The following is a 15,895-nucleotide window of genomic DNA, read 5'->3' on the forward strand; positions in this document are numbered from 1 at the left end:
ACATGGTCGTTTACTTCAGGGTCCGTGGAATTAGTCAAGGTACATGCAAGCTGGTCCGGATATTCACATTAAACTAAAAAAAAAATATCCAAATTATATCATATCTTAGTCACCAATATTATAGTGAATAAGTACTAGTCCAATATTATAACCCAAGCCATTATTATCATGGTCACTAAATATCATTATGTAACGCAACCTTAATTATAACCACACTACAATTATTAAGTATCGTAATAACATGTCATTATTCGCTGACATTACGGTTATTAAATATCATCCTTCCTTTCACAATCTCAATGTAACATTCTTCAGCTTTCACAATCAAATTTTGTGATATATCAAACACACTTGTTATGTCCATCCAACATCAATATACACAACTTATACATATTCAATCTAAATTCATTGTAAACTATGAATTAGCAAATTTGATATTTATCAATAAAATTATGCAAATTGAAAAGACAAGATGCGATGCATCTATTTGCTTCTCCAACTAAATGGGCTTCTCTAATCACGGACGATCCCACTCCAGGCACCTCTTTTGTTTTTAAATAAGACGTGCTATTAATAATGTTTCATCAATTTCACAACAAACATGAATTTTCATATAATTTCAATTCCATTCGAATAAGTTCACCGTCATATTTTAATTTAGATTTTTTATTATTTTTCTCCGACTAACCCACTCATTAAAATTCCTCAGACATTTAATTTCTCATATTCGTGCTTAATCCTTTTCATTAAACACATACTTATACATTTATTCTCCCATCAACAACATATATTTTCTTTCATTTTACTTCACATGTCATCAATATGTATTTAGTTATTATATTTCTTAACTTATAAATCTTTCTACATTTTTTGTCATGCATTTACAAGTTCTTTTGTACTATCTTTTTCATCCATAATATCCCAAGTTTTCTAATATAATTTTGGAGCAAGGTATTTTTATTATTATTATCTTGTTCACACTTATACATGTATCACCACTTGTATATGCGTATAAATTCCTATTCCTTTTCAACATATAATCATTTTTGCTAAAAATTTTACTGCAAATATCTTTTCACCATTATAAACCCAACCATAACATTCCTAAATTCTCCCCTTCCTTTTTTTTATTGACTTGGATGAATGGGCCAATTTATTTCCTTTAAATTTTATTGAGTTATTTGATTTTTTTATCTTTCATACTCACATGCAATTCCATACTACATTATATAATTCATCATCATATATTCACACTGCTATTTTCCTTTTTACAATCCATGCTAGGAATGTAACGATAATTCTAATTAATGAACAATGACAACAATTATTCTTACATGATCATCATCATTATCATATTTAGATACAATTAATTACATTTCACAAGAATTTTTTATCGATCAATCAATTTTCCTTGAACCACCGGCCCTAACATGTCTTTTCATTCCAATTACTTCATTTCTTTTCTACCTCATTCATACATAAACAAACCTACAAGTTAACTTCCATTCTTTAAGCATGTTCATACAATAAAGTTCCTTCCTAACCTTACACCATAATCACCCTTCTACTTGTATACGAATACAATTTTTCAACTTAACAAAAACCTCATTTTAATTACAACTTACCCTTCATATAACTTGTTAAACACTTAGCATTATAAATTCAAACCAAATTTGCATCCATCCTCTTTGTTCAAAATTGGTCAACCCTAAAGTTATAGGTTTCCTCATGATTTTTTTTTCCAGTTTTATTTCATGTTTTCTTTAGTTTTTATCCTTTTATTGTTAAGTTAAAATATTTGTCCACATAAACCTTCATTCCCAAACATTCATATAAACCCTAAAGTCACAACTTTGAGGTTTTTTTTATCTTTTCCATCAATTTCTACCAAGAACACAAATTAAACAATGAAAGTCATCTTACGAAATGAATTTGAGCTAAATTCAACCAAATTAACTCTTGAAAATTATAAATCAACTTCTAGAATTTAATTTCTTCCAATTAAAATATAAATTGACTTCATATATCAATTTTTCTTACAATTAAGTTCTCAATAAAATTAATTAAATCTTTTAAAATTCTCTTTCAGTTCTTACCTATCTAAATTTATATTTCTTTACCCCAAATAAAAATACTTTCACCAAATGGGTCATTTGTCAATCATAATTGGATTGTTAATTTTGTTAATCTTATACGTGTTAGTCCTTCAACTTTTCCACATAATATTTTGGTCTTTCACCACCAACTTGAGCAACCTTCATGTATATCTTTTTGTGTTTTGGATTTTTATTCTATATTTTTTTATTCTTTTATTGATTTTTTTAGGGTCAAAAGTGGGTGACAACAATGCTGAAATGGAGAATCATGGTTGGAGATTCAAATTGATGACAATCTAGAGAATTCAAGTAGTTTTGAGTTAAATAACATTGACAATATTGGTGTTGGTACTAGTTGAAGTATTAATATTCATAATATTAATGTTGATACTAATAGTGACACTAATAATTCTTTGGATAAAAATGATATTGATGAATGTATGAGAATAACAAGGAAGAGGAAGAGCTAATTTTAGTTTATATGATATTCCAGCAAATTGTTTGTTTTAAGTTTGTTAATTGTTAGTTAATAAAATTTATGAGCATGAATAATTGTATTGTATTTTAAAATTACTTAAACTATATATGAATTTTTATTTTAACCATGAATTTTAAAGTGCTTGAAATATGTATATATATATAAAAATTGTTTTATGATTTTACAATTCAAATTTATATTTTATATTTTATATCTTGTCAAAAATATATTTTAGATAACCTGGGTTGATACTATTGCTGACAGTGATGACCTCTAGACAGGAATCCCTGTCCGATCTAATCCACCCCCAGATTCAAGTGTATATCTAGACACTGGAACTCTCTTGTTTCAAGCCCTAAATTCACTCGCTGCCTAAACCAAGACGTTAAGTACCCTTGTGGTCTCTTAGTGCAATGCCCTGATCATTACAACCTTGTTTGTTTTGATTCCAGCCATGACTCCACTATGCTCTCTTTAGGACCTTGTATTTTGTTAAAACAATGGCGGGGTAAGTCTGCGGCCAAAATCATTCAATCTTGTAATGGATTATTATTGTGTGCCTCGTTGAATCGAATTATACAAAACTATTTTATTTATAATCCAACTACCAAGAAATATGCTATCATTCCTGACAAGCCAGGGTTGCAAAAAAAGTCGATTAGCATTGGACTTCTCTTCCAATGAAAAACAGTTCTTAGAAACTTGGAATACATTGACCTGATCTAAGCTGGGATTTCAAATCAATTGGTTCTCCTTTTCAAATGGGATTGCAGTAGAGCCCATTTTTAATTCAATCCTGGCTCTTGCTCTTGTCAGTCTCGGAAAGCACTGCACATGAATTTAGTAAAGCAATTTCCACCTTCAATGTTCTCCCAATAAAAGTAACAATACATGGCCAACAATACAGGTTTCCTATATCATGCTTTATATCTGTGGATATCATGGCCAACAACTACTACCTCTTTACCAAAATCCTTCTCTGACTGCCCACGAAATTAAGTGTGTATCCAACCACTGGTTCTCTCTTATCTGGAACAATATTGAGTGAAAGTTTCACGGGCTTGTAAGAACATTATTTACAATCCTCCTACCAAGCCATATGCATCGATTCCCTATAACATAGTTAGCTTTCGATCCTTCGAAATAACCTGACAACGAAGTTGTTAGTGTAAGATGATTTTACCAGTTCAGACTGTTAGATAGGAGATTTACTCCCCAAAAACTGGCTCTTTATCAGAAAAGGTCTTTCATAATGGTGCTCTTCACTGGAGTAGGGAAAGGGGTGATTCTTATATATTTTGATGTTGATCAAGAACAACTTAAGAAAATGTCCTCGTTACAAATTCTTGATGGCTGGAATACTAAACATGTTTCTGTATATATTTCAAAGAGTGAGATTAATGGTGCTCCTGACGACCAATTTGATGGGACAGCTTTTCTAAGCTGGGTCATATACATGTTTTTCAATTTGTCCCTATAAAGTAATTGTTGTATAATCTAGCATCATTAGCAAGGCAGTGTGTGAAAAGCAAGATTTCAGAATAGCATTGAAATTCTCATGGCTTTATATCTTCAGACAGAATCATTTTTAAGTACAGAGTTAGTTGCAGACTACTAGTGGTACAGTTTGAAGAGCCTCACTTCCTCTGAATGGAGTTCAAGTCTATAGCCAGCTTAGCTCAAGATTCAAAATAAAAGAGGAAATCTGTGAGAAACCAAACCCCATAAATATACATACATGTTGAGATGCTGGGCTAATCTAAAAACCATTAGAACTGATTGTTCTTCTAAGAGTAGCCATCGTTTTCAGAACATCTTCAGTCTTGGAGATAAATAAATAAATAAAGGGCAGGATATTCATGGGATGTCAGACAATACAAGGCCCCTCTTCCTTGTCTTTATTTTTGTCTTCAAGAAGGTTCCTTGTCAGGGTCTCTTCCCTGTTTTGAATTTCCACTCTTTTCTCTTCAATTTTGCCCCATAAAACAGAATAGAGACCAAGCATGATAAGAATTGCACCAATAATCCTGAAATGTAAAGTAGGAAAGTGTCAAAACATAACTCTGTTCTGCTTATATGTTAATTGAAGAAATCCATGAATTTTGAATGTTATTTTTTTTTCTTTGGAATGTTCACATACCCTCCAGAGTACAACTGATCACCAAGTATTAGAGAAGCCATAATAGCAACCAAAATTGTCTGCATTGGTTGAAAGACAGCAACAAAGACAGGACCACCTTTGTGAATGCACCATGTTTGAAGGGAAATGACTATAGCAGAGGACACAATCCCCTAAACAAGAATGAAATTGAACAATCCATTTTAAATTCAATACATAATGACAGAAAGATAAAAGGAAGCCTGGAATTTAAGTTAATTACAGCATATAGGATTGTGAATAGTTCTTCTCCTGATTGGATTTTCCAATGGTTGACGTCAGTTTCTACAAATGCTGCAATGACCAAGAACTGGATCAATCCGAAAAGGCATGTAAAAGAAGTGACAGAGAGCTTTGCCGGATACTTCTTCAACACAGGAGCCTGCAAAATATTAATTCATATTTTAGCTCATAAGGTCAGTAGTAAATTATATGCCATCTACAATTTTTAGCAATCTAGATCAGATTAGCACATGATTTTCATAGCTGTGGTCTTATGCAACTTATATGGTGGTGACAAAATATGCTTTACCTGAAAGACCATCCAGCCAGCCCATGATAAGCAGTGCCCAAACAGGAATATGCATCCCCATGTCCAGTTTTGCATTTTCTTTGAAGACATATCTTCTTCAGATGTTATTCCTTGTTCTTGTTGTGTTATCTGATGCAGAAGAGGAGGGCCTTTGTAGAGTGTAATGACAGACGCACCCCCTATACTTGCAATGGTTCCTAAAACTTTTGCTAGTCCATCTCTCCTAGAAATGTTGACTTTCTCAAGTCTGAGGAGAAAGGTAAAAGTTCAAGAAATGTGTCTTTTGTTGAAGAGAAAGAGAAGAAAGTTCAACGTAGAGAGTCTGTGTTACCCTAGAGCAGAAGCCATGACAAAAGTGATTGCAGGAACTGAATTTTGCATTGCTGAAGCAAAAGCTGGAGATGCATAATACAATCCCAAGAGATAAAACCCTTGGTTTGCAGTGATTCTGGAAACACAGAAAAGACAAGTTAAAACAACAGAAAGTAGTGAAACCATCACGTTATACATTTTAGATATCAAATGTATCTTCTCACCCCAATAATGCTAGAAAGAAGAGTTGAACCAGCACAGAGAAAGTAAGAGGTGGTCTTTCCTTCCTGAAAAATGTCAATCCAAGATAGAGTACAAGGGTAAATGCCAATCCAAACCAGTATATATGTATAGACTACCAAAACAGAAACAGAAAAGCAAGCACCGAACTGAAGACTCACTTCTCAAAGAAATAAGCGAAAGGTCCCAATAAAAGCAATGCAATGATGTTCCTATAAACTGGGTAAACAACTTTGCTAACACCAATGTTTAGTGCTACCCTTGAAACAATATGAAACCCTGAATAACAAAACTGTAGAGCAACTAAGGCCAGAAGAAGTTTCATTTTCTGAGGGAGAACACTCCTATCTGCCATATTTCCCCGTTCCTTATTTTCTGCTAGGCCTTTGGGATGTTATACAATCACAAAATCTGAAGTTGCTTATATGGTTATGCGTGCATAAAGGTAGATGTGTTTTTTCCTTTTGGCTGGTGCCCGTTATCATATTTATACTAGTTGATGTTGCATGGAGGAAGTATCAAGCCACCTTCACCTTACATGCATAAGCAACTGGTGATGATGATATGCATTTTCCTCAAATATTATTTCCTAGTTGACTTGCGATTTGAATTCTGTTGGGGAGACAACGTCTAGGTGAAGCATGTTGGCCAGGTGATTAGAGAGTGAGAATTCCGGCTTTAAATCAGTGGATCATGAATCATGAACCCACCAAATGTTTTTAGTTAAGCATGGTCAATAGCATTATTGTTTTGTGAATTGATAGCAGACACAATAATGCTAGCAATATAACTAAACTTGATACCAAAAGGCAAGTTTGTCATCTAGATATACTAATTATTTCAACGAATAATAATTTTGCTGAAAATTATGCTATGGGTGGTGGTGGTTATTGTGAATTTTTATAGGTGCAGAAGGTGGGGCAAAGAATCGCTGGTTGCAGCATGCATGTGGTCCTCCAAATGATTTGGGTATTTCCCATTTATTTATGTGTAAAACAACAAGTTGAGAGAGACAAAACACATGCAATTTTTACCATGGATCACGTCATGTGTTACTACTCCTAGGATTGAAGCTTGTCACAGCAGAAAACCTTCTCCTAGCCAGTAGTAAAGCCAGTTTTGTTTTTCATTTCCCCCCTGAAAATTCACAAATGCAATGTGGGAAGCCAGGGATGGTGTTTTGCACTAGGCTTTCCAAACAGAGGATGTGGCTTAACAAGACGGAGAAAAAACCATGCGGCAATGGTTTGATACGTTCTTGAATGCTTTGTGCTGCTTTGCCGCTCTCGTTCTGTTCTGTCAGCAAACAGCTCTCTCTCTCTCCAATGATTCTTTGATTGGCTCAGAGCAAAGATCATGAGACCAGCTACCCATCACTGACGAATCAATATCTTTAAACGGATAATGTGGTGCGATTTCTTGTTTCTTAGCAAGTTGAAATGGGATCGTGGTTGGTTTTGGCTTTTTAAGATTTATTTGTTTTTGTATTTTAAAAATATTTTTCAAAAAATTAAATTTTTTTTTAAAATTAATAAATTTTTAATATTTTTAAATTATTTTGATGTTAAAAATAATTTTTAAAAAATAAAAAAAATTATTTTAATACATTCCCAAATAAATTACTTTGAAAAACAATTATTACTACTCCCAGACACCCAGCATCAACATAATGGCTATAACTTTAGGACAGAACTGAACATGCGATTTTTCTCTACCAGACAAATGTATCTAATTTGAGACTTGGGAAGATTTGGTTAGGATAAATTCATGGCCACATGGGAAATTAGCACTCTTGAGCCGCGACAAGGGCGTAGACCTTTTTTTTCTTTTTTTTTTAATTTTTCTGTCTACATTCACGAACCACCTGTCAGCATGGTGAACGAAACAAGTTACAGGAAAGTGGTGGAAACACTGGCTCTCCACTCTGTCTGTATCCAATTCTGTCCATCATACCTTGAAAGTATGTAAAAGAAATTGAGATTCTTGTTAATCAGAACGCCCAATCACAGGAGCAACTTGGAGTTGTTTGTACTTTGTACCTTGAATGCTGAACTTGATGTGGCTTGAAAAGGTTTAATTTAAAGCACATGTTCATGGAAAATAATCTTTTAGAAAAAATAGCAAAAAGCACGCATGCATATCCCTCCTATCTATGTTTCTCCAATTTACCTGTTTCACAAAAAAAAAAAAAAAGGATAATTAATAAAGCAACAAACAAAGAGTACTGTGGAGTTTGGAGAAACAGAAGGAATTGTTTGCTCGCAAATGTTAAGCCACTTTTTTGCAAGAACAGTAGACCAGTCCTAACTTCGAGCAGCAAAACATTTCAAAAACTAAAAATTTTATCCTCTAGGGTTTAAGGTCTCCCAAAATCTTAAAACAAAATCTTAAACCATTCTTTCTTGATCTTCAGAAACACACCTACATTCACATACTCCATTAGAATGTCCACAGCCGTTATTTTTTGTTATTTTTTATTATTTATTAACATGAGTATCCAGACCAACTTCCACACACCTCAACTAATCTCAGAAGCCCTGAAATTAACAACCATGCAAGCCTCCAGCAATCTTACCGGTGATCTCTAAGAAGCAAACCTAGAGTCTAACCAGTTAAACTACACCCCTCAGGTTTCGAATGGTTGTTGTTATTGTTATTATTGGACAAAATAAAAAGTTGGGTTTCTTTTAGGTATAATATACTCTGCTAGTGCTCAATTTTCTATTTTTCAATGAGATCAAAACTGCCGATGGTTATATAGGAGGATACTAATAAGACTTTCGAATCAATATTACCTATTAGGAAAGACGAGTGCAGAGAAAACAAGGTAAAGATTGCCAGGCTACAGCAGTGAATGTACTATTGGAACGGTATCTTCAAACATCTAGCAATCGTTACAGGACCAGCAACCGCAAGCATTACCACATCACTACATAGTACATATTTCACTGATTACGCAGGAGTGCATAGCTTCGTTTCTAGACGTCTGAGTATATCAGTCAAGCTAATGTACTGCCAACAAGAGATGAACCAAGAAACAATATTTTGGCAGTTCTTACAGAAAAAGAAGTGTCAAGACCTCCATGTACTGATGGCCAGCTGCTGCAATGTTTTTCCAGCGCATTGAACATCGGTGGCCCTCCATGTTAACTGTGCTTGAAAACAATGATGATTGCAGTGCAATTATCTTTGCAGCGCCGCTCAAGAACAGCTTCCCTTACAAGACGGCGGCTCACAGCTGCAACAGTTAAACCTTCCTGCCAAAGATGTCTAATTTGTAAGTCATCAATTGATGTAGGGGTCTAATTAAAAAGAAAAAAGAATCAGAATCAGAATCAGAATCAATGCTTAAATACATTATTGGGGTGAAAGTAATTTGCAATTCAAAACATGGAGCATGGTAATCCTAGAGGTTTCTATAAACACAGAAATTAATTTTCAATAACTAGATAGAAAGTCATGTTCAAATTCGACAGTAATGCCTTAGCTACAGTTTTGTAGATGCAATTCAGCTAGTTTTATGACTAGCTTTTAAGTACTTCATGAGTCATACTTGTTGCAAGTTCTAATTTTAATGAGCCGGACCACTTTGCCATCCATGCACCAGCATTAAATATTATATAGGAACTTAGTAAGCCTAGATATAAGCACCTTGTATCAGATACCAATTCCCATGCAACATTATAGCCTCCTCTACCTTAGAAATAAAAAACAATAATTGAGGATGAAAGAGCTCTTAGGCATGGGAAAGGTACATATAACAATTTCAATGAAACTAGGTTGCACACCATCCTATATATAGGCCTCAAAAAGTGACATTCGCAAGTAGGTTATAGCTCATTTCTAAATGGAATTCTATACAGGTTATTTACTTGCTTTGTATGTACTTATAGGCAAAGAAATAAAACTAGCACTCGTAATCCATCAAATGCTATTTGAATAATACAATGCAATTAGGATTTCGCTTCCTAAAAGCTTGCAAAGATGCAGTAATTTTCCATTAAACTGCAACCCATCCTTAAGTTCTGCTACAAGGTAATTTCAACAGCTAAATCAAGAAGGATAGCACAATGGACAAAATTTAACTAATTATTCAAGTTCTACAAAGAGTCAAATAGTGCTTCACTACTAAACAGGTGTACTTTTACCTTCAATAATTTCTGAACAAATTCAACAGCATCACTTGGTCCAAATACCTGAAACAAATACAGAACTTCAATGTGTAGCATTATTTTTCAAACGTATAGAAGTAGAGCTCAAAGACGATTAAAAAAAACATGGACTAACTATAATAACAAAGATGGCGGACAGAAATTGAAGCCATACCCCCCATAGGCCATCACAACCAAGAATAATAAAGTGCTCTCTGTCTGTGAGGTCAAAGGAATGAATATCTGGGGTTGCCACAACACCTACCTGCAATTCCCACACTTATTTCAGATAGCAAACACATTGTACCTTGCAGGTTGATTCAAAAAGTAATTTCACCCAGAATAGATCAATACTTGTATTTGAAGAGCACAATAACACAGAATAAATACAGACAGATTAAGAAGAAAAATAAACAAGGTAAGGTATTTCAAACTATATATGATATGACAGCGCAAAACTCTTCACAAGTTCAGGGAATACCATAAATGACTGCAGCAACTTCCATGCTGCAGGATGATGAGCATATATGGCTTTGATAATAAAGAAAGGACATGAAATAATTGATGAACTCATAATGCACCTGGCACTTTCATAGATTTATCAAAGCTGCAACCAAATCATTTGCTTATTTCTCCATGGTTCACATCTTCCATTTAATTACAAAGAACCATCTCTGACCTCTCAATTGTTTACAGGAAGCATTATTGAATCCTAATGGTATTACATTAGCATCGAGAAAATTGAAAATTATACCAATCTGAGCTCCAACTCTGATTTTTGGTAAGGATATACCACACTTTTGCTTGTAGAAATTTATTCAGATTGCCACGTTTCAATTTATCTCTAGATCTATAAGCCTGCATACAAGCTATAGCATTATATTTCTCTTTGAACCAAGTCTCATTTCCAGCTACATAACAAGGACAAATATACAAATGCTGTCATCATACATAAATAGAAAACATGAAACTACAGTGTCAACTGTGCAAGATGGAAGCACTAAGAACCTTCTTGAATTGACGGTCTCCAAAAGCCCTAGAAACCTCAAGGCGACCTTGTAATCGTCCATTTGAACTCACGCTTCCACCAGCCTGGAAATTGCAGGAGCACAAATATCAGATCATAAGAGTTAAAAGTTAGTAAATTCATTCAAATATCAAATAAGTAGAAGCAGTGATAATTTCATCGTCCATATAGGATTCCTTCTTTTCTTTTCAGCTTGGATTGGCCTCAATTTTTTATTTTTATTTTTTTCATGTTTTTCCTTTTTCTATTTCTTTTTCTTTCAACAATAGAATCAAGATATCATCCAAAATCAGAAAATAATGGTTGAAGTTGAAAAGTGGGACTAAAGAACTTATATCATTCTAAGCTTATATCATTCTGTCGGGCAACGGTGCCTCCAGGACTTATCTTGCAAATAAATAATTTGAATCACTGCATCAAAAGACTGATGCCTCCAATACCGATATCCAGAAAATATAATTACTCGGCCTCATTATCAAAAAATTCATTTAAAAAAAAAAGACAGAAAATAAAGAATCGAAGCACAATATCAGCTTAGAGTAAGTATAATTTGAACATTATAGTCTCTACCTTTTGTATTCGAGCACGTTCCTGTGGATATATGGCTTTGTGTTCCCTTGTCAAAACAATAGCCTTCAATGGACTTACTCCATCTGGGTGATTCTGTGATCCATCAATAATCGATGATCGGGCTAAAATTGCTTTTGCATCCCCTATGTTAGCAATGAAAACCTAAGACACGTTTGGTAGTGGCAAGTCAAATAAAAGTTCATCAGAGATGCAGGAGTATAATAACCAAAAGTAATGCAAAAGTTAATCATTAAGTTAGCAATACTAGATTCCATAAGCAAACACAGGTATGATTAATGTGTGTAACTTAATATGAATTTTCATTCAGATATCAACAGCTGATATGTATCAAGGAGGGAAAGAAGAATATGATAAAGAAGAAACAAAGACAAGGAGAAATGCAATAAATGTAGGTGACGTGTCCTCTGTCTCATATTTGCAAATAAAAGATTTGGTATATTAGATGGCGCATGCAAGTATTGATAGAGATAGAGCAGGTAGGGAAGAAGAAGCTAGCATTAGAAGAGCTCATATATTGAGGCAGGAAAGAATTCAAAATGACATGAGAAATGCATAGAGATTATCGTAGCTGGGTATGTCATAAAGATAGGAATGTTCCAGCAGAATTCTGTGAGAGTTGGAGAGGGAATTTAAGAGAGAAGTGTTTCTAGAAAAAATGGAAGAAAGCTACACACCCTCGGAAGGAAAATGATAGAGTATTTATGTAGTACATATAGTCACCTTTAATCACTCATCTTTGTGGTTGATGAACAATATAGTCTCAGTAGTTTCATTGGCCAATAAAGGAATGACATGACATGTTTAATAACGACACAAGATAAATGATTTCAATATTCCTAAGGACCACAAAGGAGAGGACCTTCTTGAAAAATCCGAACTCCCCAAGACAAATCTCCCATAAGACAAAGTTTAGTCATAAATCCTGCAACAATTCTCTTAAATAATTCTCTTTGTTGCTCATGCTGTCAATAACAATAAATAATGCTAACTGAAAATATTTGGAATTAATCAAAGAATTTTGTTTGTACCCAAAGGTCCCATGCTAATTATACGAATGTTCAGCAACAAAACAATCAAAGGCAAAGGAAAGGAAGGAATATCCTTGTGGAAGGAAAGTATACAAAAGTTAAACCAAAGAACTAGAATTTAATTCACAAAATCAGACCTATATTCCAGGTGAATTTCTATGCAAATAATATTATCTCACTGTAGGATTGCAGCACTTATTTTTTAGCATCTCCATCTAGCATACACTAGACCTATATTAATTAACTGTCATGTGACTGATAATGTTGCATCATGAGAACCATTCCTTAGAAAAATAATGAGAACCTGCTAGGCACCTTTTTAACTATAGGTTCAGCTTTAAATAACAATGGCAAACTTAAATTTGATAAGGGCTGCAAACTTACTTTTTGTCCCAATACCCATACACATACAGCCGTAGCACCATCCTGCCATCCTCCTAAAAGAATGTTATAAATGAACTGGTGAATTCTTTGGTGAAACTTGAAACATTTACTTAGCATGTTTACTGCTCTATATAATCCATAATTAGAAAAATGGAAATGAGCAAATTTAGAAAGTTAGAAATTAGCAAACAGTCAAGACATTTATCTAAGAAAAATCATGAGTAAAGAAAGAAGCCCATGACATCATTTTTTTTGTGTGTTAAAGCAATCCACGAAAATGAAAGTACAAGACTAACATGTTTAAGAAAGGGATAGATCTTTTGAAAGAAATGGAGTGATGTTATCAGGTCAAAAGTTCAAGCAGCATGGACCATGCTTCTTCGGGGTCAAAAGCAGAATATTTTGCTAAAAAACTGTGGAAATTGTTCAAGGTACATAATTTCAGAACCAACTTTATCTTGGCAATGAAAATAATAACTATAAAACAGAATGTACACAGGTCATAATTAATTATTTATACACTGACGCCATCCGTGACTCAACATATTCAGCAGTGGTTGTAATACTTGCAGTGTATTGATAATTCCTTTCATTCAATTTTCCAATTTCCCAAACAATGGACTGTGAAAAAGAAAACATTGCTTCTAAAATAGAAAAAGGATTAGGATGAATACATCAGAGACTTGATCATGGAATTTACCTGAAGTACTTTCTTGAAGGAGAGACTCATCAGTTTTCCGAAAACCTAAATCACAAAAAAGAAAAAATAACAAAATATACCTCAAAACAAAAGCAAAAAATACAGAAAAAACATAGACAAACTTCACGTCCAATAGATTTTGCATAACAATATTGCAGAGAAAATATGCAGTAGAAGACATGAAAAGTGAATTCATACCATCAAGAATGGCCTTTTTGGCAGCTTTCACATCCAACTGCAGCACCGGAAAACATACACCATCATTTTTAAATGCAAAAGGAAAATATTTTAACCACAAAAAATCAGGCAACAAGAAAAATCATCAGATTACAAAGGCAACAGGTAAATAAATTAAAAAGAAAGAAAAAAAATAGAAAAAGAAACGATGGTTCATAAGCAGGCACAAACAATGAAGAAGATATTAGAATTGAAAGGAAATGAAAATATCAAACAGCAAAAACAAATGAATATTTGATTCAAAAGCTACTCTCTAGTCATGATTAAACAATGCAATACAAGAATCTGAAATCATTATAATTTCCCATTAAAAAAAGTTCTCATGAATTTCCAAACTGATTATGATAACCCAGGAGAAATAAAAAAAAAAGAAGCAATAAACAAAATATAAACTAAAAACACACCAACTCACGTGGTAAGCCAGAAGAGACAACGTTTTTATGTAAATTCTTCTGAGCATACTCAGCTGCTAACCTCCCTCCATGCCCATCATATATTGCAAAATGTGCGCATCTGCACATAATTAATTAATTAGCTTTTTTATTTTTTTTTGGTTTTTTGCTTTTCTAATTTATTTATTTATTTATGTAACACAAAATCAGAAACAAAAAATGAAAAGGAAAACCCTAAAAAACCTCAATTTTCCAGGAGGAGAGTCCAAGCTAGCGTCTAGTAACACAACCCAAGCATCCTCCATGGAGTGTCTCGATCCTTTATCCTCCGCCGCATTGGCTTCGATCTTAAACTCCTTCTCCGCCGCAATCTGTTGCTGTTTCTGCTTCTTCTCTTCCGTTCCACTGTCGTTTCGCTTGCTTTCTTCACTCGTCAATACTTCAGCTTCAGTCTTTTGTTTCTTTGACTCTGAATTTGATTCCTCGATGATGATTGGGTTCTCGCGCTTCAGATTTGAGGTCTCTGTTTCAGTGACTGGATTTGTGCTTCTTTCGCTCATTTTTTGGAGTCTGTTTGGTTGCAGAGAATAACAAAAAAAGGATTTCCTTGTCATTAGAGTTTTTTACTTTTTTATATATAAAGAGAAGGAGTGTTTGTAAACGAGAACAGAGTACACTGTAGCCGGGATAAGGATGCGCCTGGGTGAGAGAATAATGAATAGAAATTGTATGCACTATTAGTTATTATAACAAAGAATAAAGGTTTTTTTTATTTTAAGTGTTTTGAAAAAATTTAAATTTTTTTTATTTTTTTTATTTTTAAATTAATAAATTTTGGTGTTTTCATATTATTTTGATGTATTAATGTTAAAACTAATTTTTTAAAACTAAAAAAAATGTTATTTTGATTCATTTCGAAAAGCATTTTGAAAAGCAACCGCTACTAGGAGTGATCATTTTTTGTTCAGTTTGATTTTATAAAAAAAAGTAACCAAAACTGGTTTTTCTTAAAAAAATCAAAACCAGTTCAAACCGACCAGTTTCGGTTAGGTTATTTTGGGAAAAACCGGTTCAAACTGATTTGGCTCTGTTTGGCTCAGTTTTTTTCGGTTTGGGTTCAGTTTGGTTTCAGGCTTATAAAACTGAAACCGAACTGAACTGGTCGGTTTTTTAAATTCTAATCGGTTTAATCGGTTTTTTTTCACGGTTTGGTTTTTCAATTATTTTTTTCCGGTTTTCTCGGTTTAATTGGTTTTTCAATTTTTTTGCTCACCCCTAACTGTTACCATACTTTCAAACACACTCCTAAGGCTGCCTACATGTAGGGTGATGTTTGGTTTTATATTAAAAATAAATTAACTTGAAATGTTTTTAGACTACTAACCAGTGTTGTATTACCAAATAAAAAATGTTTGGTTCGGTTCGGTTCGGTTTTTTGTGTCAAACCAGTAAAACATATATTACTGTGACTTGGTTTTTTTATGAGCTTTTTTATTTTATGTAAAACAATCAATTATAATTGTCCATATTATTATTTTTTTGATTTTTTATTTGATATAAAAATATTTT

At 33.5% G+C, this 15,895-nt stretch overlaps 2 protein-coding genes across 4 annotated transcripts; both read right to left on the reverse strand.

Moving 5' to 3' along the window:
• Positions 1 to 4,116: 4,116 nt before the first annotated feature.
• LOC133676183 (WAT1-related protein At3g18200) lies at positions 4,117 to 6,297 on the reverse strand. Its single transcript, XM_062097794.1, has 7 exons — positions 5,978 to 6,297; positions 5,801 to 5,863; positions 5,596 to 5,712; positions 5,265 to 5,511; positions 4,956 to 5,114; positions 4,715 to 4,866; positions 4,117 to 4,601 (listed from the first exon to the last, which is right to left on the reverse strand). Exons 1-7 carry the CDS (start codon positions 6,169 to 6,171, stop codon positions 4,442 to 4,444), a joined length of 1,092 nt encoding a protein of 363 aa, XP_061953778.1. The 5' UTR covers positions 6,172 to 6,297; the 3' UTR covers positions 4,117 to 4,441.
• A 1,182-nt stretch (positions 6,298 to 7,479) lies between these two features.
• Positions 7,480 to 14,932, reverse strand: LOC133676294 (probable protein phosphatase 2C 8). Of its 3 annotated transcripts, XR_009835570.1 has the most exons (11): positions 14,570 to 14,932; positions 14,339 to 14,447; positions 13,896 to 13,932; positions 13,698 to 13,742; positions 12,998 to 13,050; positions 11,565 to 11,726; positions 10,976 to 11,059; positions 10,143 to 10,232; positions 9,965 to 10,012; positions 8,876 to 9,073; positions 7,480 to 7,985 (listed from the first exon to the last, which is right to left on the reverse strand). XR_009835570.1 is itself a non-coding variant. In XM_062097950.1 (10 exons), the coding sequence occupies exons 1-10, from the start codon at positions 14,884 to 14,886 to the stop codon at positions 8,963 to 8,965; spliced, it is 1,056 nt and encodes a 351-aa protein (XP_061953934.1). In that variant the 5' UTR covers positions 14,887 to 14,932; the 3' UTR covers positions 8,651 to 8,962. The 3 variants fall into 3 exon arrangements, 2 of the variants coding, with proteins under 2 accessions (XP_061953934.1, XP_061953935.1); XM_062097950.1 differs by lacking the exon at positions 7,480 to 7,985 and having other exon boundaries at positions 8,651 to 9,073; XM_062097951.1 differs by lacking the exons at positions 7,480 to 7,985; positions 8,876 to 9,073; positions 9,965 to 10,012; positions 10,143 to 10,232 and adding an exon at positions 10,529 to 10,825.
• Positions 14,933 to 15,895: the final 963 nt, after the last annotated feature.

Source organism: Populus nigra, chromosome 16 (assembly GCF_951802175.1).
Source record: "Populus nigra chromosome 16, ddPopNigr1.1, whole genome shotgun sequence".
Lineage (NCBI taxonomy): Eukaryota > Viridiplantae > Streptophyta > Magnoliopsida > Malpighiales > Salicaceae > Populus > Populus nigra.

Coding starts and splice junctions, on each gene's coding strand:
- LOC133676183 (XM_062097794.1), bottom strand. CDS start 6,171: ATGGCAGATAGGAGTGTTCTCCCTCAGAAAATGAAACTTCTTCTGGCC. Junction 5,512..5,595: donor GTCATGGCTTCTGCTCTAGG/GTAACACAGACT, acceptor CTTTCTCCTCAG/ACTTGAGAAAGTCAACATTT. Junction 5,115..5,264: donor CTGGCTGGATGGTCTTTCAG/GTAAAGCATATT, acceptor AATATTTTGCAG/GCTCCTGTGTTGAAGAAGTA.
- LOC133676294 (XM_062097950.1), bottom strand. CDS start 14,886: ATGAGCGAAAGAAGCACAAATCCAGTCACTGAAACAGAGACCTCAAAT. Junction 14,448..14,569: donor TCTCCTCCTGGAAAATTGAG/GTTTTTTAGGGT, acceptor AATTATGTGCAG/ATGCGCACATTTTGCAATAT. Junction 10,013..10,142: donor GTTGTGATGGCCTATGGGGG/GTATGGCTTCAA, acceptor TATTTGTTTCAG/GTATTTGGACCAAGTGATGC.